Source organism: Neofelis nebulosa, chromosome X (assembly GCF_028018385.1).
Source record: "Neofelis nebulosa isolate mNeoNeb1 chromosome X, mNeoNeb1.pri, whole genome shotgun sequence".
Taxonomy (NCBI): Eukaryota; Metazoa; Chordata; class Mammalia; order Carnivora; family Felidae; genus Neofelis; species Neofelis nebulosa.
The window spans coordinates 72,538,962-72,561,638 of record NC_080800.1 but is presented as its reverse complement, the minus strand read 5'-3'; the positions used below and the strand labels follow the sequence as shown (position 1 = coordinate 72,561,638).

The 22,677-nt window shown below is 35.7% G+C and overlaps 1 protein-coding gene across 4 annotated transcripts in view; it reads left to right on the top strand.

Moving 5' to 3' along the window:
- Positions 1 to 22,677, top strand: part of CHM (CHM Rab escort protein) — a 240,702-nt gene that overhangs the window by 34,601 nt on the left and 183,424 nt on the right. For all 4 annotated transcript variants that reach the window (XM_058714187.1, XM_058714185.1, XM_058714186.1 and 1 more), the window contains exon 3: positions 20,056 to 20,128. In XM_058714187.1, the coding sequence (XP_058570170.1) occupies positions 20,056 to 20,128 (73 nt within the window). The remainder of the gene's footprint in view (positions 1 to 20,055; positions 20,129 to 22,677) is intronic.

Sequence of the window (22,677 nt, the reverse complement as noted above, 5' to 3'; positions counted from 1 at the left end):
TAATTGCTGTGGCTAGGACTTCCAGTACTATGTTAAATAAATGTGGTGAGAGTGTACATCCTTGTCTTGTTCCTGATCTTAGGGGGAAAGCTCTCAGTTTTTTCCCCACTGAGGATAATGTCAGCTGTGGGCCTTTTCACATAAGGCCTTTATTATGTTGAGGTATGTTCCTTCTAAACCTACTTTGATGAGGGTTTTCATTGTGAATGTAAGTTGTACTTTGTCAGATGCTTTTTCTGCATCTGTTGAAATGATTGTATGGTTTTTATTACTGCTCTTGTTGATGTGTTGTATCATGTTGATTGTTTTGTAATTATTTTTCTTTTGAGATTTTTACTTTATCTTTTAAAACTTTTATTTTTTATTTTTTTAATGTTTATTTATTTTTGAGAGACCAAGAGAGAGTGTGAGTAGGGGAGTGGCAGACAGAGAGGAAGACACAGAATCTGAAGCAGGCTCCAGGCTCTGAGCTGATAGCACAGAGCCTCATGTGGGGCTCGAACTCATGAACCACAAGATCATGACCTGAGCTGAAGTCAGATGCTTAACCAACTGAGACATCCAGGCGCCCCTCTTTTATTAATCTTTTATAGCTATCTTGCTCAATACCAAATTAGTCAATTTATGTGTAGCACTATTAATCAAGTTGTCTCAAAGTGTTCAACCTAGTTTTCATAGAATTAACATTCTTTCTGCTCATAATTCACATAACATAATTACATAATTAAGAATTAGGTACAAACAAAACTGATGATTCATAGGACAGAAGTCATTTGGAGACAAAGGAGTTGTCAGAAGTCTGCTAGCCCCCATTGTCTAGCACATCGTGGCAGGCAGCATTATACTGTATAGAAGGAGTAGGAAGTGCCAGTAATCTTCTTCAATGGATCTTCAGTTAAGAAGTCAATTAAGTGATCTTCTACGTGGACCTAAAATGTTAACAATGGTAATTTCTAGTAAAAGTAATTTTATTTTATATATAAAATGGATTATTTGTGGAATTGTATCTATTAATTTTGCTTAGATGATAATGTATGAATAGAACAAATTTATTTTATCCCAATAATGTTCAGATCCTATAAACTTGTTCTTATTCTTCAAAACTTATATATTTGTCAGTGAATTTATTTAAAATGAGAAAAATATCAGTGACCGACTACTCTTGTTCTGTATGTAAATTATTTTCTACTTTGGATCAGAAATCCTGCCAGACTAGAGATTACTTGGAAAAGAGTCAGGAATGTTGACTCAGAGTTCATCTCGACTGCAATGAAACCTGCTCTACCTCATAGATTTTTATTGATCAAATTGCTCGTTTCTGGCAGACCCAATTCTCTCCTTCCTTTGTCCAGTGATAAATAAATATTGACATTCATACTAAGTCTCCTTTTCTAGATCAAGTGAAAAAAGTACCATTTTTTTAATTCCAGTATATTTCAACATATAGTGTTATATTGGTTTCCGGTATACAATATAATGATTAAATAATTCTATACCTTACTCAGTGCTCATCACATGATAAGTGTACTCTTAATCCCCTTCACCTGTTTCATCCATCCCCCCATCTCACCCTCCCTCTGGTAACTGAATGATTTTTTTAAATGTATTGTTGTATTTGTTTTAGTAATATTTTCTTGATGATATTGGCATCTATATTCCTCAGAGTTATTAGCCTATAGTTACCTTTTTTTGTGGTGTTTTTATCTGGTTTTGGCTTCAGGATAATGCTGGCCTCATAAAATGAATTTGGAAACTTTCCTTGTATGTTTGGGATAGTTTGAGAAGAGTAGGTATTAAATCTTTAAATGTTTGGTAGAATTTGCCTGTGAAGCCGTCTAATCCTGGACTTTTGTTGGGTATAGGAGTTTTTTGATAACTGATTCAATTTCTTTGCTGGTAATCTGTTCAAATTTTCTATTTCTTCCTGATTCAGTTTTGGAAGATTACATGTTTCTACATATTTATCCTTCTTCTAGGTTGACCAATGTGTTGGCATATAATTTTTCATAATATTCTCTTATAATTCTCTTAGTATTTCTCTGGTGTTGTTTATTTCTGTTCTTTCATTTCTGATTTTGTTTATTTTAGTCTTCTCTTTTTTTGATGAATCTAGGTAAATGTTTATCAATTTTGTGATCTTTGCAAAGGACTAGCTCCTGCTTTCATTGATGTGTTCTATTGTATTTTTAGTTTATGTTTTATTTATTTCTGCTCTGATGTTTATTATTTCCTTCCTTCTTCTGGTTTTAGGTTTTGTTTGTTCTTTTTCCAGCTCCTTTAAGTGTAAAGTTAGGTTGTTATTTGAGATTTTGCTTGCTTCCTGAGGTAGGCTTGTACTGCTATAAACTTCCCTCTAGAACAACTTTTGCTGCCTCCCAATGAGTTTAGATTGTTATGTTTTCATTTGTCTCTATTTTTTTTTATTTCTTCTTTGGTTTCTTGGTTGATGCATTCATTGTGTAGTAGTATGTTATTTAACCTCCATGTATTTGTGCTCTTTCCAGATTTTTTTTTAATGTTGTTTTAGCCACTGAGTTTATTGTAATTTATTATGGCAACTACAGAATTTGACATTAGTATTTATTTTTTTATGGTCACCTGTGCTTTCATTTATTTATTTATTTATTTTTAATTTAAGTCCAAGTTAGTTGACATACAGTGCAATAATTATTTCAGGAGTAGAATTTAGTGATTCATCACTTACATATAATAGCCGGTGCTCATCCCAACAAGTGCTCTCCTTAGTGCCCATCGCCCATTTAGCCCAGACCCAGCACCCCTCCAGCTACCCTGTTTGTTTTCTGTATTTAAGAGTCTCATTGTTTGTCTCCCTCTCTGTTTTTATCTTATTTTTGCTTCCTTTCATCTATGTTCATCTGTTTTGTTTCTTCATTTCCACTTATGAGTGAAATTAGTGAAATTATATTTGTCTTTCTCTGACTTATTTCACTTAGCATAATATACTCTCGTTCCATTCATGTTGTTGCAAATGGTGAGATTTCATTCTTTTTGATTGCTGAGTAATATTCCATTGTGTGTGTGTGTGTGTGTGTGTGTGTGTGTGTGTGTGTGAGAGAGAGAGAGAGAGAGAGAGAGAGAATACATCTTTATCCATTCCAAGATTTTTTTCTTGTGGCTGATTTCTATTATTATATTGTAGTCAGAAAAGATGCATGGTATGATTGATTTTTGTTTTCGAATTTGTTGAAAATACATGGTCTGTTCTAGAGAATCTTTCATGTGAACTTGCAAAGAATATATTCTGGTGTTTTAGGATTGTTCTGAATATATCTGTTAGATCCATCTGGTACAGTGTGTTATTCAAAGCTACTCTTTCCCTTTTGATTTTTTGTTTGGATTATCTGTCCATTGATGTAAATGGAGTGTTAAAGTCCCCTACTATTAATTAATTAATTCCTTTATGTTTGTTGTTAGCTGATTTACATATTTGGGTGCTATCATGTTGGGTGCATGAATATTTGCATATAATTTTTATATTTTCTTGGTGGATTGTTTCCTTTGTGATTATATACATAGTGTCCTTTTTTGTCTCTTGTTCTATTTTGTCTGAGAGAACTACTGCTAGCCCAGCTGTTTTTCCACATCTATTTGGATGATAAATGCATCTCTATCCCTTCACTGTCTATCTGAATGTGTCACTTGATCTGAAATGAGTCTCTTGTAGGGAGCATAAAGATGGGATTTTTTTTTTTTTTTTTTTTTTTTTTTTTATCCATTTTGGCAACCTGTGGCTTTTGATTGGGGTGTTTGGTCCTTTTACATTCAATATAATTATTGATAGATAAGTGTTTATTGCTGTTTTCTTACTCATTTTATGGTCGTTTTTGTAGTTCTTCTCTGTTCCATTCTTCCTTTACTGTCTTCTGTCATGGTTAGTTGGCTTTCTTTAGTAATATACTTGGATTCCTTTTTATTTTTACATATCTATTGCTGGTGTTTTGAGGTTACCATTCTGTTTGTATGTAACATCTTACGCATATAGCAGTCTGTATTAAGTTAATGATTGCTTAAGGTTGAACTCAGTCTTTACTCCTTTACCCCCTAATGTTTTAGGTATATGATGTCATACTTTACATCCTTTTTTTGTGTGTGTAGGTGCATTTCTTGACTGATTTTTCTAGGGATACTTAATTTTATTGCTTTTCTTCTTCCTATTTTCTTACTCCTGCTTATGGTTGGTTTTTTCCAGTCAGAGTCTCCTGTAATATTTCTTTTTGGACTGGTTTAGCAGTCATAAATTCCTTTAACTTTTACTTGTCTGGGAAACTATCTCTTTCGATTATGAGTGATAGCCTTGCTGGATAGAGCATTCTTGGCTGTGGGTTTTTTCTTTCAATACCTTGAATGTATCATGCCACTCTTTTAAGGCTTGCCACGTTTCTGCTGAAGAAAATCATCAGATAGTGTTATGGAATTTCCCTTATGTGTAACTGTTTTATTTTGTTGCTTTGAAAATTATCACTACTTTTTGCCAGTTTAATTACTGTATGTCTTGGTGTGGACCTCCTTGAGTTGATTTTCTTGGGGAACCTTTATGCCTTCTTGATCTGGATTTCCATTTCTCCAGATTCAGGAAGTTTTCAGCTATTGTTTTTTTCAAATAAATTTTCTGCCGCCTGTTTCTCTCTTCTCCTTCTCAGATCCCTATAATGTAAATGTTATTATATTTGATGATATTGCTGAGTTCCAAAATGTATTTTCATTTATTATTATTATTATTATTATTATTATTATTGTCTCTCCTGTTCACTTCAAATACTTTCCATTACTCTGTTCTCCAGGTAGCTGATCCCTTGTTCTGGTTTCTCTTGTCTGCTATTTATTCCCTCTAGTGCATTTTTAATTTTAGTTATTGAGTTCTTTATCTCTGATGGGTTCTGTTTTATGTTTTCTATCCCTTTGTTAAGGGTTTCACTGAGATCCTCCAGTGTTTTCTCAAGTCTAGTCCATATCTTTATGACCATTATGTTAAATTCTTTACCAAATGTATTATCTCTGTTTTGTTTAGCTTTCTTTGCTGGGATTTTGTCCTGTTCTCTCTCTCCTCATTTTGTGTAATTCTCTGTGTCTATTTCTATGTGTTAGGAAAGTCAGCTATGACTCCTTCTCTTGAAAGTAGTGGCCTTATCTAGAAGAGGTCCTGTAGTGCTCTGCAGTATAATGTTCCCTGTTTAACAGAACCTAACACTTCAGGAGTATCTGCTATGTGTGTTGTATGTGCCATACTGTTGTGGCTGAGTTGCTTTTCCATTCAGTTCAGTCATCTCTGATGGCTCTCTTTGCCTATTGTGTTGGTTTGGTCCTTGTGTTGTTAGTTGGCCAGTCTTGGGCCCCTTGGGCTTGAGTTGAGTCAGACCAGGCATTTGCCAGAGATCCAGTAATACCAAAATGCTGGGTAGATATTTTGTGTTGTCCCCTGAGAAGCTTTAGTTGGTGGTCGGGGCCTGCAGTCAGACCAGTTTTCTGCCCCCTGCCCACCACGGGGGCTGTCCTCAGAGTGTTGTGTGTGATTATTTTCCCCTCTTCCCAGGATACAAGTCACTTTAGAGTTGTGCTGGTCCCTGTAGGGGATGCTCACACCTTCTCCATGCTTGTGGCCCTGCTTTGGATGGGCTCTGTTCAAGGACATATTGAAGGGGGAATGTCTGCAGGAGAACACAGGGGCGGGGCTTGCTGTTTGCTGGTTAGCAGGTGTAGGGACTGTGCTTGTTCCTATAATTGTTCATGTGTCTAGGCTGGGAGGTAGCGGAGGGAAAGGGTGGCTGCCAGCTCCTTTGTTCCTGGAGAAGTCTCCCAGCAATCCTTGCCCATTCAGCACAGGCTCTGAAATTAGTAAATAAATCTCCTTCCCATATACCCTAGGTGTTTTTCAAACTGCTGTTTCTGCACTGTATCTTCACAGGGCTACTTGTTGTGCTGTCTCTTTAAGGGCAGGGATCTAGTTTCCTATAGCCCTCATGGCTCTCCTAGAACCAAGCCTGCTGATTTTTAAAGTTCCTGATGTGAAGCCATGCTGATTGCAAAATTATGCCCTTCTGGTTTTCAAAGCCAAGTGTTATGGGGATTCATCTTCCCCATGGGAGTTCCTCATGCCTGGGGAGCCCTGGTGTGAGGGTCTGTTTCTCTCCCCCTTTTACCCTCTCCTTTTCCTTCCTCCCTAGGACAGTCCAGGGGTTCCTTTAGCTCTGGACCACTTCTCTGCCCTTCTTACCCATTCCAATGTGGACTCTTCTTCTCTACATTTTTCTTTTTTTTTTTTTTTTAATTTTTTTTTTTAATGTTTATTTATTTTTGAGACAGAGAGAGACAGAGCATGAACGGGGGAGGGTCAGAGAAAGAGGGAGACACAGAATCTGAAACAGGCTCCAGGCTCTGAGCCGTCAGCACAGAGTCCGACGCGGGGCTCGAACTCACGGACCGTGAGATCATGACCTGAGCCGAAGTCGGACGCTCAACCGACTGAGCCACCCAGGCGCCCCTCTCTACATTTTTCTGAAGAAAGTCTGTTCTGTCAGGTCTTCAGGTCATTTTCTGGGTTTTACAACAATGTGGGTGTTATCTGTGGGATGAGATAGCTTAGGATCTTCCTGCTTTGCCATTTTCTCTAAAAGTTCCTCTTGGATTTTTGATAACAGCCATTCTGACAGGTATGAGGTGGTATCTCATAGTGGTTGTGATTTGCATTTCCCTAATGATTAGTGATATTGAGCTTCTTTTCATGTGCCTGTTGGTCATCTGTGTGTCTTTGGGAAAATGTCTATTCAGGTATTCTGCTCAGTTTTAATTGGGTTATTTGTTATTTTTGTGTTGAGTTCTTTTTATTTAAAAAAAATTAAATGTTTTTATTTATTTTTGAGACAGAGAGAGACAGCATGAGCAGGGGAGGGGCAGAGAGAGAGGGAGACACAGAATCCAAAGCAGGCTCCAGGCTCCAAGCTGTCAGCACAGAGCCCGACGTGTGGCTTGAACTCACGGACTGTGAGATCATGATCTGAGCTGAAGTCTGAGGCCCAACTGACTGAGCCACCCTGGCGCCCCAAGTTGTTCTTTTTATATTTTGGGTCTTCTCCCCTTATTATCATTTGTAAATATCTTCTCTTTCAATGGATTATCTTTTATTTTGTTGATGATTTACTTCACTGTGCATAAGCTTTTTCATTTAATGTAGACCCATTTATTTATTTTAGTTACAAATTTTTTTTAATGTTTATTTTTGGGAGGGAGAGAAAGCTCACGCGCGTGCACACACATGCGCGAGTGGGGGAGGGGCAGAGAGAGGAAGTCGCAGAAGCAGACTCCAGGCTCTGAGCTGTCAGCACAGAGCCTGACGCAGGGCTCGAACTCAAGGATGGTGAGATCAAGACCTGAGCCAAAGTCAAACGCTGGACTGACTGAGCCACATAGGAGCAACTGTTTATTTTTGCTTTTGTTGCCAACACCTTTGGAGTCTGATCTAAAAAAATATTGCCAAGACTGAAATCAAAGAAATTACCATCTACATTTTTTTCTAGGTTTATTGTTTATGGTCTTACATTCAAGTCTTTAATCGACTTTGAGTTAATTTTTGTGCATGGTGTAAGATAATGTTCTGGTGTCATTATTTTTCATGTGGCTGTCCAGTTTTCCCAGCACCATTTTTTGAAAAGGCTGTCCTTTCCCCATTGTGTATTCTTGCCTCCTTTATTGTAAGTGAACTGACCATGTATGAATGGGTTTATTTCTGGGCTTTCTCTTCTGTTCCATTGATTGTGTGCCTGTTTTTATGCCAATATGATACTGTTTTGATTACAGTAGCTTTTTCATATTGTTCAAAATTGGGGAGTGTGATCCCTCCAGCTTTTTTCTTTTTTTTTTTTTTTTTTCCCCTCAAGCTTGCTTTAGCTATCCAGGGTCTTTTGTGGTTCCATACAAGTTTTAGGATTGTTTGTTCTGGTTCTGTGAACATGCCATTTGAATTTTGATAGAGATTTCACTGAATTTGTAGATGGCTTTGAGTTAATTCTTCCAATTCATGAGCATAGAATATCTTTGTGTCTTCTTCAGTTTCTTTAATCAATGTCTTCTGGTGTTCTGTGTACAGATTTTTCACCTCCTTGGTTTAATTTATTCCTAGGTATTCTTTTTTGATGTGATTGTCAATGGGATTGTTTTCTTGATTTTGTTTTGATAGTTTGTTGTTAGTATATAAAAGTGCAACATATTTTTGTTTATTTTGTATTCTGCACCTTACTGACTTCTTTTATTAGCATTAAAAGTTCTTTTGTGGAGTCTTTAGGATTTTCTTTATATAATATCATGTCATGTGTAAATAGTGACAGTTTTCCTTCTTCCTTTCCAATTTATATGCCATATATTTCTTGCCTAATTCCTCTGTCTAGGACTTCAATACTGTGTAGAATAAAAGATGCAATAGTGAACATCCCTGTCTTGTTCTTGATGTTAAAGGAAAAGCTTTTAGGTTTTCATTCTTGAGTATGATTTTCACTGTGGACTTGTCAAATAAGGCCTTTGTTGTTTTGAGGTACATTCGGTATATATCCAGTGTGTTGGAAGTTTTGTAATCATAAATGGATATTGAATTTCATCAAATAAGTTTTCTACATCTATTGAGATGATCATACTTTTATGGTTCATACTGTTAATACTGTGTATCACTTTGATTTGTGGAGTTGAACCATCGTTCCATTTCTAGAATAAGTCCCACTTGATCATGGTGTATTACCCTTTTAACATATTGTTGAATTTGGTTTGCTGATATTTAGTTGAGGATTTTTGTATCTATGTTCATCAGGAATATTGGGATATATATATATTATATATATATATAATATATATATTACTTTTGTAATATACTTGACTGGTTTTGGTGTAAGCATAAGTGTAACCTCTAAAATGAATTTGGAAGCTTTCCTCCTATTCAAGTTTTTCAGAGAATTTGAGAAGGATAGGTATTAAATCCTTTTTGAATGTTGGTATGATTTATCTGTGAAGTCATTTGGTCTTGGGCTTTTGTTTATTGGGAGTTTTTTTTTTTTTTGATTCAGTCTCTTTATTAGTAATTGGTGTATTCAGATTTTCTATTTCTTTATGATTCAGTTTTGGAAGACTAAGTTTCTAGGAATTTATCCATTTCTTCTAGGTTATCCAATATGTTAATTTTTATAGTAGTTTCATCTATGTAGTGGCATATAATTTTTAATAGTAGTTTCTTATTATCCTTTTTATTTCTGTTATCTAGTTTTAACTTCTTTCATTCCTGATTTTATTTGAGCCCTCTTTTTTTCCTTAATCTTGATAAAAGTTTGTCAATTTTATATATCTTTTTAAAGAACCTGCTCTTAGTGTCATTGATCTTTTCTCTTTTTTTAGTCTCTACTTCATTTATATCTGCTCTGATCTTTATTATTTCCTTCCTTCTACCAGCTTTGGGGCTTTGTTCTTTTTTTCCTAGTTCCTTTAGTTGCAACATTAAATTGTTAATTTGAAATTTTTCTTTTTCCTTGAGGTTGGCCTGTGTCACTGTAAATTTTTTTCTTAAAACCACTTTTGCTGCATCTCCTAGATCTTGCTACATTGTATTTCCATTTTCATTTGTCTCAATGTATTCTTTTTTAAGGATTTTATTTTTTAAGTAATCTTTGCACCCATTGTGGGGCTCAAACCTACAACCCTGAGATCAAGAGTCACATGCTCCACCAATTGCGCCAACCAGGCATCCCATGTCTGAATGTATTTTTGACTTCCTCATTGACCCATTGTTTGTTCAGTAGTATGTTGTTTAATCTCCTCACATTCATGATTTTTTCCCAGTTTTCTTATTATAATTGATTTCTAGTTTCATATCACTGTAGCCAGAAAAGAAGTTTGATATAATTTCAGTCTTCTTGAATTTATTGAGGCTTGTTTTGTGGCTTAACATGTGAACTGTTTTTGAGAACGTTCCACATGCAGTTGTGAAGAATGCATATTCTGCTGGTTTGGGAGTGAATGTTCTGTATATGTCAACTAAGTCCACCTGGTCTAACATGTCAGTCAAGGTCAGTGTTTCCTTATTGATTTTCTTTGTGAATTCATTGATGTATGTGGGGTGTTAGTCCCTCATTATTGTGTTGCTGTCTTTTTTTTCCTTTTGGTTGCTAATATTTGCTTTATATATTTTGGTGCTTCTATGTTGGGTGCATATATAATTACAAATGTTATATCTTCTTGCTGGATTGACACTTTTATCATTATGTAGTATCCCTCTGTCTTTTATTATTATGTTTTTTGTTTTAAAGTCTATTTTGTGTGATTTAAGTATAGCTATAGCAGCTTTTTGTTTCCATTTGCATGGAATATACTTTATCACTTCACTATCAGTCTTTGTGTGTCCTTCCTTGTAAAGTGACTCTCTTGTAGGCAGCATATAGATGGTCTTATGTTTTTATCCATTCAGCTGCTCTGTATCTTTTGTTAGGAGAATTTAGTCCATTTGCCTTTAAAGTAATTATTGATTAGTATGCAGTTATTGCATACTAGTAGGTACATATTGAGAAGCACTGGACTTGTGAGACTCCTCTCTATTGTGTGCCCTAGCACCAGAGTAGGGTTTTTGGCAAGATTGTGTCTCTGCTTCTCCTACCATCTGGGTGTGGTTTTTTTATTCTTCATTGTGGAGAAGCACCTCATCTAGTTTTCACATATATTTCAGAGGGAAATGATCCATATGTAGGTTTGGTGTGTCCTTGGGAAGAGATTAATTCAGGATCTCATGTTACTGCCTTGCAGAAATCCTCTACCTTCTATTATTTAGATAAAGAAAAGAGTGGTCTCCTATAGGGGTGAGAAAATGTATATGAAACATCAAAGAATCAAGTGTTGCCCTAGTTTTCTCCTTTCAATATTCTCCAACATTAAAGAGATTTCATGATATCCACGGCACTAATTTATGAGTGAAAGTAATTTGAATTTGCTTAACCCAATCTAGTGTTCAACATATTTTATGTTATTAAAGATGACATGATATAATAGCTATTATTTATGAAATGTTTGCTTAGTACTGTGTTAAGTAGTTTGCAAATACTAAGTTATTTAATTCTTTTTTTAAAATGTTTGTTTAGTTTTGAGAGAGAGAGAAAGAGAGAGGCAGAGCATGAATGGGGGAGGGGCAGGGAGAGAGGGAGACACAGAATCTGAAACAGTCTCCAGGCTCTGAGCTGTCAGCACAGAGCCTGTCATAGGGCTCAAACTCATAGACCATGAGATCATGACCTGAGCTGAAGTTGGATGCTTAACCGACTGAGCCACCCAGGTATCCCAAGTTATGTCTTATTACATTTCTGTTTTACTAGTATATTTTTTCCTCTTTTGCAGATGAGGAAGCAAATTAAGAGAATTGAAATAACTTGCCCAGTGTCACATATCTGTTAGGGGAAGAACCAGGATTTAAACCCAGGTCCATTTGATAGCAAAGCCTGTGCTCTTTTACTAAGAGAAGCTGTAGGGTTGGAAAACAGACACAAATACTAGACTTCATGGTCAAGAGACCTGATTCAAGTCATGACTGTCACTGATTAGGTATGTGATTTAAGTTGTTTTCCTCAACTGTAAAATGTGGCTAGTTCACACAAGAGTCACTGCAAGGGTCCAGTAGGATACATGTAAACAGTTGAAGTGTGGCTGGTGAGGTGTGACAATAAAATGCAGCAGGTTTCCTAAAAGGCTTTTCCTTTGGAATCATTGTGAATATGTTCAGCCTTGATTTTGGAGGGAAGTGTAGGAAAAAATCCTTGGAATGAATTCACAAATTTTTATGGGTTTGAAACAAATGCCATTTATCTTCAGGTCACTGATGTCCTTTTTTAAAAATTAAAAAGAAATGTTTATTTTTGAGAGAGAGAGACAGACAGACAGAGTGTGAGTGGGAGAGAGACAGAGAGAGAGGGAGACACAGAATCTGAAGCAGGCTCCAGGTTTCGAGCTGTCAGCACAGAGCCCAACACGGGGCTGGAACTCATGAACTGCGAGATCATGACCTGAGCTGAAGTTGGATGCTTAACCGATTAAGCCACCCAGGTGTCCCTAGGATACTGAAATCCTAATAACAGGTGCTTAATTTGCAAATGACAATTTTTAAATAGGGAGAATTTTTTTCCCATAGAGTTCCAAAAGATGCTAGGTTGATTGAGACAGTTATTTGCAGAAATTTTGATAAACCAGCCCCTTTCTAGATATTACTAATTTTAACTTGTTTTATTCAGTGGGTTTGGATTAGGATACATTTCACACAAATTAGAAATCTACATGCAAAGGTAATTGATTGTACATACACATTTTTTCATTGCCTGTCTCCCTCCCTCCCTCCCTTCAGCCTCCTCCACTTGAGCAATTTCTTTAATATTTACCCTCTTTTGAAAAGAAAACATAAGAAAAATCGTTTTCTATTTTCTATTCTCATTTTTGTTTGTTTGTTTTTAACTTTGAAATGACAACTATCCCTACCTCCTTGGTGGTTTGAAGAATATCAATCAGCTTTACAGCTAGAAGCAGAATAATCACAGATTCGTCCTATAATTTCCTTTTTTCCCCATTAATGAAAACAGTTTGATTAGCTTTTCCGTGACATAAGAAGGGTTAAATTTTAGAATCTGTGATTAGTCTCAAGTAGTGGAGAGGGAATTAGCAGTCCTCAGTCCTTGTCAGCTGTGTCCTCATTCTTTTCTCTCTTCCTTCTTAGATTTGTCCGTAAACCTAGCTATGCCTCGCTGGCACTAAACTCTGGTAATTGCCAGTGAAAGGACATTGGAGACTCCTGTCAATGTGTTTTCCTGTATCCACACTTTGCAAGGAGAGGAGGAGGAGGATTACATATAAACCTGTATGCTAGGCACTGCCTTAAGTGCTTTCATTCCTATTTTACAGATAAAGAAACTGAGGCTTTAAAGTTAAGGTTATTGGCTGAGGTCATGCAGCTAGTAACACACACAGTGGGATTTGAACCAAGCTTCGTCTGATCTGAAAGCCTTGATTAATAGCACTGTGTCAGTTCTCTTAGTTAACAGTTATTACCATGTATTAAGGGTTCCAAGATGACCAAACTAATGTCTTGGCTCTAAAATTGCTCCTAGTGAAGTCAGAGGAAACATTCATGCAGTTCTAATTACAGGACGGTATAACAGAGGTCTTATATAGAAGTATATGCAGAGCTATGGAAGCACAGAGATTGTTTTTTTCTGGCTATAGACCTGCAAGCCTCACAGACGATGATACTGGATTTGAGTAGTTCTGACTGGTTTGACTAATTTCATCATTAGTTTTGTGATGTTGTAGCATTTTGTGCATAGGGAGTGGCGTTAATAAAAACACAGACTTGCAGGCACTTGACTCACTCAGGCAATGCTGAGTGTTTGGTTGGGGGTGATGTATTGGATGCGTGGCAGAGAAGGGCTATTTCCAGAGATATGGGTGGAGAGTGAAGTTGGAAGTTTTGAAGGGTCCTGTAGTGATGCTAAGGATTTTGGATTTGACTTTAGAGGCATTAGTGAACCATTAAACATCTTTAAGCCAGGGAGTGTTGAAATGTAATCTGCCAAGACCTGATCATATGGCTGTAATGTAGAGGTTAGATTGGAAGGAGAAGACACTAAAAACAAGGAAAACTTTGAGGCTACTAATGAATATATAAGATAAAAGATAGGGTCTGAAATAAGTCAGCAGTGGTAGGGATGGCAAAGATAGAAGGGTTTTGAGAAATGAATTAGAATTGACACAGTGAAGAAGGAATGATGAGTGAATTCAAGATTTTTTAGCATAGGCAGTTGTAAGAATGGTATTGGTATTTAATGAAATGGGGAAACTGAGAGGTGAAACCAAATTGGGGATGGGTAAACAATAATAAAATGTTTTGACTTGTAGAGATTAAAGTTAATCAGAGATATTTAATGAATGGACTTGTCCAATAAGCTGATGACTCATCTGTATTTTCAGCTCCAAAATAGCTGTGAGTCTGGAGACCACCAATCTGTTCAGATTGCAGATACCGATTTGTAAGTCATCAGCGGAGAAGTGATAATTGAGTCAGTAGGAATACATGAGATCACAGAGGAAAACAGGAATTGAGGGCAACCTTTTTACATTTACCTACTCATCTATCTGCTTTGGTTGTCTACAAGTGGATTTGAATGGGTGGACTAGTGTCAATGACTAATAATTCTCAACATAGGAAGGTCTCCGTCCAGCCCTAATTACTGGGGACTCAGCCTGGTATTTCATTCTAGGAGACTGATGTGACTGCCAGAGCAACTTAATGTAGCCTCATGAGACACTTTTAAAACCAAATAAGGGCCTGGTCTTCCTCTCTAACATTAGATTTGCATACACTACCGAGGAGGCCCACCTTCCTTGATCTTGGAATGAACATATGGTGAAAGGAGCTTGGTTTTCTTGTGTGTCAGGTATGTGGAGCTTTTAGTAAATGAGAATTTGTGTAGAGAGTAAATTCAGTATATTCTCTAGTCTGTTCTATTATTTGTCAACCAGGAAGGTAGAAACATGTCATGATTTTTTACAGTATTACAGTCAAATTTAAATGGGATAAATTCTCTTTTAATATGCATTGTATTTTGTAGTCTTTATAGCTGGCAAATCAATACTAGTAGACATAACACACTGTTATTTTCCTACTCTTATCTTATACAGAAAGATATTTGCACACATTAAAGTTGAGAAATGCAATAAAATTGGTTGTATTTTAGGTCCTGGAAATGAATAGTCCCTCCAGCTCTGGCACTAGAGTAGATGTAGTCATGAAATTATTTTCCCATTTTTGTTATCCAGATGAATTAGAGAAGCAAAAATTAGACTTAATTCCATGTAATGTCTGTAAACAGATCTCATTGCCTTTACTTACAGTAAGTCAGATCCCAGGATTTGTATCATATGCTTATGTTTATAATTTTAAATATTCTAATTTTTTAGATTATAGAAGACAATATTTATAGTGGAAAGAGTATAGATTTTGGGGCCTGCTATGCCCTGGGCTTAAATCCAGGCCATTTCTTAGCTGAGTGAGTTAAACAAGATACTCAACTTCTTGGTTGTTTTTTTCTAATTTTACGATAGGGATAATTATAGCACCAATCTCTCAGGATTCTTGTGAACATTAAGTGATAGTGACTAGAAAATGACAAGCTCCATAATACATATTATTCTATTTTTCTCCTTTCCCTTAACATGAATTAAGGCAGCATTTCTCAAAATATGTTTGTTGAACCCTAATCCCTCTAAATGATTTTTCAAAAAAAAAAAAAAAAGCTCATGTCAACTAATTTTTTCCCTCTTGGTGAGAACAGACATTAACATATTTAACAGTGCCAAGAAGCTCTATCTTAAATCATTTTTTTTTTTGGTAGTTTAATTTTTTAGAACCCAGCATTTTCCAACTTTATTTTGTCATTGTATCATTTTATTTTCTTGGAACACCTGTTAATAGATTATGTTATTGATGGGGTACATTTTGGAAAAGGTGAATTTAGTAATCAGGTCCAGGTGCTATTTTTTTTTTTTTTTTTGAGTATAATTGACACACGATGTTACATTACTTTCAGGTATACAATTTAGTGATTTGACAAGTTTATACATTATGCTATGTTTTTCCCAGGTATTTGATATCTAAGTATTTGGCTTCCTTGAACCACAGGTACATTATAATATCCTGTGGAGTAAATAATGCTACCCATTTTAGAATTTTGGGATTATGTTGCAATGGATAGGATTAGGCTTTAGGAGAACTGAGTTTCGTTTTTGTTTTTTTTTGTTTGTTTAATTTTTTTGTAATATTTATTTCTTTTTGAGAGAGAGAGAGAAAAAGAGAGAGAAAGAGAGCACGAGCAGGGAAGGGGCAGAGAGAGAGGGAGACGCAGAATCTGAAGCAGGCTCCACAGAGCCCAACGCGGGGCTCGAACTCGTTAACTATGAGATCATGACCTAAGCCAAAGTTGGAGGCTTAACTGACTGAGTCACCCAGGCACCCCTAGGAGAAATGAGTTTTAATCACAGTTCTGCCAATGGTAGCTGTGTAGCCCTAAGCTAGTGACTGAATTTCTACATAGACAAGTCTTAGTATCCTTATCTGTAAAATGATACCTTATCTGCCTCACAAGATTGTTGGAAAAACCCATGAAAAAATAGTTGTGAAAATAATTTTGAAAATTAAAAATGCTGTCTGTGGAAGGGGTGGTATTACTAACAAGGAAATGGAATTATAGGAACAATGAATATAGAATATGGGAGACCTAGAGATTGATCTGTGCTGCTTCCCTTTTCAACTCCTGTATTTTTAATAATTAAAACAATTTGTAGGTGAATGTGCCTGAATGTCTGCAGCTCTGTCTTTTGTCAATGTCTTGTACTTGCTTACAGAAGGCATTTCCCACTATGGGATGTAGTTTAGCATCATGTCACTATGGGTGTTACTGAATATTCAATACTGAGTTATAATTATCATGCACAATGGAAAAGAAGATTCTTAGGATTTAATAGGCTCTAATAACTTATTACAGTTTTGAGATGTGGAAAGGTTGAAACATTGTACCGTGAGCATATTGTTACTACCTAGATTCTGCCATTAAATTTTTGCTGTATTTGCTTTATTACATAACCACCCATGTATTCATTTTTCTTTCTATTATTTCATCTTATTCTTTGTATGTTGTACACAATCTAGTACCTTCACTCTGGAACACATCAGCATGCATATTATTAACTAGAGTTCAGTATTTATTTATGGTTCTTTTTTCAGGATAAAATTACATGCAATGAAATGCACAGATCTTGCGTGTACTATTTAATAATGGGAAATGCATACACTTGTGTAATAACTACCATCCTAATCGAGATAAATAATGTCATTACTCTAGAAAGTTCTCTCATGTCCTATCCAAGTCAAGCCCTGCCCTTACTCCCACTCTGAAAGGCAATCTCTCTTGGGATATTTTTTACTATAGATTAATGTGTTCTAGAATGTCCTATCATTGGAATCATGAAGAATGTACTCTTTTTGGGTAAAAGCTTTTTTCAGTTAGCATACCTTTTGAAATTCATCTGTGTTGTTACCAGTAGCTTATTCATTTTCATTGATGAATAGTATCAATCCTGTAGATACACCTCAGCTTATTTATCCATTCTCCTACTGGTGGGTATTTGAATTCCCACCAGTTTGGAGCTCTTGAGTAATAAAGCTACTATGAAAAAGCTTGTACAAGTATTTTGTGAACACACACTTTTCTGGTTTGTAAATACTTAGGAATGTAATTACTGGGTCATAGTGTAGATATATGTTTAGTTTTTTCAGAGACAGCCAAGCAGTTTTGCAGTGTTTGTACCATTTTACATTCCCACCAAAATGTATGAGCATTCTGGCTCATTGGTGAATACACCAATATCTGGTATTGTCAGCCTTTTTAATTTTAACTGTTCTGGTGGATGTGTAGTGGTATCCCATTATGTTCATTTTTAATGCTTATTTTAATGTGTACTTCTCTCCCATCCAAGTACTAACCTGGCCTGACCCTGCTCAGCTTCTGAGATCACATGAAATCGGGCACATTCAGGGTAGTATGGCCATAGACTAATGTGTACTTGTTTAATGACTAATGATGTTGAGTACCTTTTTATGAGCTCATGAGCCACATCTGTCTTCCTTTGTGAAATGTCTGTTCAAACCCTTTGCCCATTTTAAAATTTGAATATTTGTCATATTATTAAGTTGAAGGAAATCTTTACATATCCTGGATACCAGTCCTTTGTCAGATGTGTTTTAGGAATATTTTCAACTAGTTTTTGCCTAACCCATTCAGTTTTTAAAAATGTTTTTTTAATTAATTTATTTGTTTATTTTTTCGTTCATTTGTTTGTTTATTTATTTAGCCAGGGAGGGGCAGAGAGAAAGAGAGGGAGGGAGAGAATCCCAAGCAGGCTCCACAGTGTCAGTGCAGAGCTGGATGTGGGGCTCAATCTCATGAACCATGAGATCATGACCTGAGCCGAAATCAAGGGTCAGACACTCAACCAGCTGAGCCACTGTAGCGTCCCGGAGCATCTTATTTATGACCTTGTGGTGACTTAAAAGAAATCTAAATATCTCAACAAGAAATAAAGACAGTTGTGTTTTTTTTTTAAACACCCAGGATATTTTCTAGTTTTGTTGAATGTTATATTTAGAGGATGGGAAGGGATGGTGGAAGTATATTATTCTCAGACAAGGGGAAAGAGAGTATACATTTCTTTTTGAAAGACCACTAATTCTAATACCCCCTCTCTCTTTACTCTTCCCTCTTCTCTATACTGGCTGTTGCCCGCCTTCTTCTGCTGTTCTCTCTGACCCAAGGGATTACAGTTTCCAGGTTTCCTGATTCCAATATATTAATAAGGGTGGCCATCTAGAATTGTTACTATAGCTGAAATTCTATCTAAATTTTAAAGCCCACTAAAGATTCTTTTTTTTTTAATGTTTATTTATTTTTGAGAGATACAGAGTGTGAGTAGGGGAGGGACAGAGAGAGGGAGACACAGAATCTGAGGCAGGCTCCAGGCTTCTAGCTGTCAGCACACAGCCTGACGTGGGGCTTAAACTCAGGGACCATGAGATCATGAACTGAGCAGAAGTTGGATGCTTAACTGACTGAGCCACCCAGGTGTCCCAAAGCCCACTAGAGATTCTGAATGGTGTATGAATTTGCATTATCTCTGAGAGAACTATCGGATTATAAGTAAAGTACTGATCTGTATTACTAGATACACTTTCACAGATGTTTGATTTAACCATTTTCTGTGTTAGAGCAAAAAAGTGATTAGTGGTAAAATACTTGAGCCTAAAGTCTGACTGTTCTGAAGGCCTATGTCAACATTTAGTTGAGGAGAAAATACATTAGAATATTGAGGGAATCTCCAGTAGCATTATGGATGAGTAATTTTGGATATTGCATTAAAGGTTTTAGTTGTTGTTTCATATTAAAAAGAGCTTTTATAGATTTTTATTTTGTTAGAGAAAGATACAGAGAAGCAAAATTGAAATAAAAGACAAAACAAAACCAAGAATGTGTCCCACCCCAGAACCAGAGTGGATATTATAGGTGGGACTAAGTGTACTTTGGGTCTCATCATACAAAGAATCAGTAAACATGAAGAGTTTTTCAAGAACTGGGAAGCCTAGTATGTAGTTCAGAATTAAAGAGTTCTTTCTGGTTGCTACACTGGTAACCTTCCTTCCTATTGGTTCCTTCCTACTTAAGGAAGTTAATCAAACGTCCAATGTCTGCAAGGTTTACCTGATCTTAATTAGAAGACTTCTGGGTTCTCTAAAACAGAATGACGATCTTCATAGGACTGTGGAATGAAAAATTAATAGTTCACCCAGTTATCAATGGGAATACTGTTCTTACTTTACTTATCACAAAAGTCTTGATGTGAATAACTGTGTCCAGGATCTACTTTTATTTTTGGCCCTGAAAGCTGAGAATAACACAGGACCACTAGATCTAGAGTAGCCAGTTGTGTGTGTGTGTGTGTGTGTGTGTGTGTGTGTGTGTGTGTGTGTGTGTGTGTTGGCATGGGTTATGGGTTTGGTAGTGGTGGTGACAGTGGACATTTAATTGTTTATAGAAAACTTAGCAGTTTTTTCCACTGGCTTTCCTTGAGATCTACCAAGGTTTTTCTCCCTAGCCATTTTTTAAAACCAAGGAGTCAAATTTGTTCATGTTCCCTGCTCAATGCCCATATTAAGCTGTTCACAATCCCTGATCAGTGGCATTTGATCAGTGGAGAAATCTCTAAGGAGGCCAAAGAGATTTTTTAATTCCTTATACAATGAGAAGTTACCTTTGGGATCTGAGAGGCCCACTTGTATTTCAACCTGGTATTTCAAACATCCTAATTAGGTTTTGAACTCTGAGGTAGCAATATTGAAATGATTTGAAGGGTTCAGGGTGGTTTGCTGATGGAATTCAATGACTTGATTTTTATACCCTTTTCTTTACTCTTATTTTTTTATTGTTACAGAAGAAGCTACTATGGAGGAAACTGGGCCAGTTTTAGCTTTTCAGGACTATTGTCCTGGCTAAAGGAATACCAGGTAAATTTAGTTGATTTTTAATCTACTATGTTGTATTTTGTATCACACAATAACCCTACAATGAAGAAAACCCTAAGCTTCTGTACAATAGACTGATGCCACATTTTTATTTATTTAACAAAAATTATGCAGTCTTTTTAGCTAATGTTCTTCCAATGCCTTCAAAATATAGTTATCACTTTTTAAATATACAGTACATAGATAAGTTGGCAGAAGAGTACATCATATATATTTGATACCATTTTTCTCATTATATGCCCAAATATAAGACAAGATTTTTTTCTTTAAAATAGTCTTTCAGAAAAATATTCCAGTAGTTCATAAAGTCTCACATATTACTAGTTGTTCTTTCAGTCAGTATATGTTGAAAAAAAAACACAACTATTTGGGGAAGATACATTAATTTTAAATGATCTGTGTCATTGGTGGTTTTACATATTTATAGAAGTCATCTGACAGAATCAGTAAAAACAAAAAGCAAGGAAAAGTTTAATGTAAATTTAGTAATTTTTATTCTAAGGTAGGATTTTGCTACTACAACTGTTGGATATCATTGTAAAGAAGTTTTTGTAGAGGACATTTACAGCATAGTAATATGGGAGTTGGTTATGTCATGGAGTTTACTGAATTTTATGACAGATTTAAAAAGCTATCCTAATTTTATGTGAACAGTACATGTGGCTTGAAATGAATTTCCTACTGAGAGGAGTTCCATCATACATGGAATCAGAAACTGCTGTATCTCAAAAGAATTTAGACAGTTGGGAAAGGTTGATGATATATCCTAGAAAATTGTATTCAGTTAACTAAAAATCATATAGCTAAGACTTATTAAGCACTTAACATGTGCCAAGCACCACACTAAGCATTGTAGTTGTACTGATTAATTTATGATACATGACTTAAAAAGTGCTTCTGGTGATGACAAAGACACTGATGTTGAAGATGCAGTGAAGATTCAGTTTGAATAATATCGTTGCATGAAATAAGAGTTTGGAGAAACAACCGATATTTGTAAAGTAATATTGCATGTAATACAAACTGTATAAATCAAGAAAGTAAATGTTACAAGTAGACATTTAACTGTTTTATGTTTGTGCCTTAAATATTCATATATTTGTGTTGATCAGAAACCCTATTTTGAACCTTATTCTTATTAGGAAGTATGTACAAATGTGGGTCATCTTATTTAGTATATTTAGCAATAATAGTACTTCCATGAAAAAATTTAGTCTAGATGCTCACAAGAAAGACAACAAAAGTACCTCAGTTGTCTGAATGGAAAACATCTAGTGAGTGAAGGGAATTTTATAAAATGAGTTTTGCTAATAGGTTAGATTTATTAAAATAAAAATATTTTTGTAGACATTTCTTTTATTTTGGTGCTCAGCATCTTGACTCTCTCACCATATCCTTTCCTTCTTCGCTCTTTGTCCCCTGCTCCACAGTCTTTTCTTCAGACTGGTAACCCCTATGTCTACACATTCAGAGTTCAATGTTTTACCTCCTCTCTACCTATATTGGGATTTTTAACACTAATAATTACAGTTAATGATAAAAAATGTCTACCCTACTTTTCTTCAGTTTAAAATGTTAAATTCAGTACAAAAAATCTTTTAAGATAATTATTATCCTACTTTATGAAATCTGTTAAATTAGAAATTTTCTGAGTTGAATTTACTTCAAGGATATTATAGTTATATTTCACTACTAGTGCTTTGAGAGTATATAATACATTAAAAAAAATTTTCTCTAACAAGATATGTGCCAAATAGTTTAAAATTTTAAACAGGTTAAAAATTGATTCTTGACATTTGGAAAAGGCATATCTTGACATTTCCAAAAATCTCCTGTATTCAAATATTGCTGTACATACAATTTAGGTCCATAAAATGTAGATAGGAATTATTGAAAATTTGTAGGGCCACTTCCAATCATTACAATTTACATACATTATTATACATTATTGTTTCTATTGTCTTTATGAATATAAAATAGAGGGGGGCCTGGGTGGCCCAGTTGGTTAAGCATCCGACTCCTGCTCAGGTCCCAATCTCACATTTCGTGGGTTTGAGCCTCTGTGAGATATCAGCTCAGAGCCTGGAGCTTGCTTCAGATTTTGTGTCTTCTCTCTATCTGCCCCTCCCCCATTCATGCTCGGTCTCTCTCTCTCTCTCTTTCTCTCTCTCTCTCAAAAAAATGAATAAAAATAAAAAAATATATTTAGAGCCACTTATTATACAGATCTTAGTTATAGTGAGCTGAATACTTTTCAGAAATACTTTTGCATATAATCAAAATTTGACATGACTAATGACTAACCTTCAAAGACCTAAAAGTAAGTAGAATGAAGTAATTGTGAGCCTGCTGTTTGGACAACAAAGTGCAAAAACTTCATTATTAACAAGTAAAATGTACAACAGACACACTTGATTTTCAGCAGATAGAGGGTTAGTTGTTCTAGTTCTTAAACAATGTCAAAACAGGCACATCCAATGTTCAATGACTGCATCAAAATGTCAGATATCCTGATAGAAATCTGTAAACAA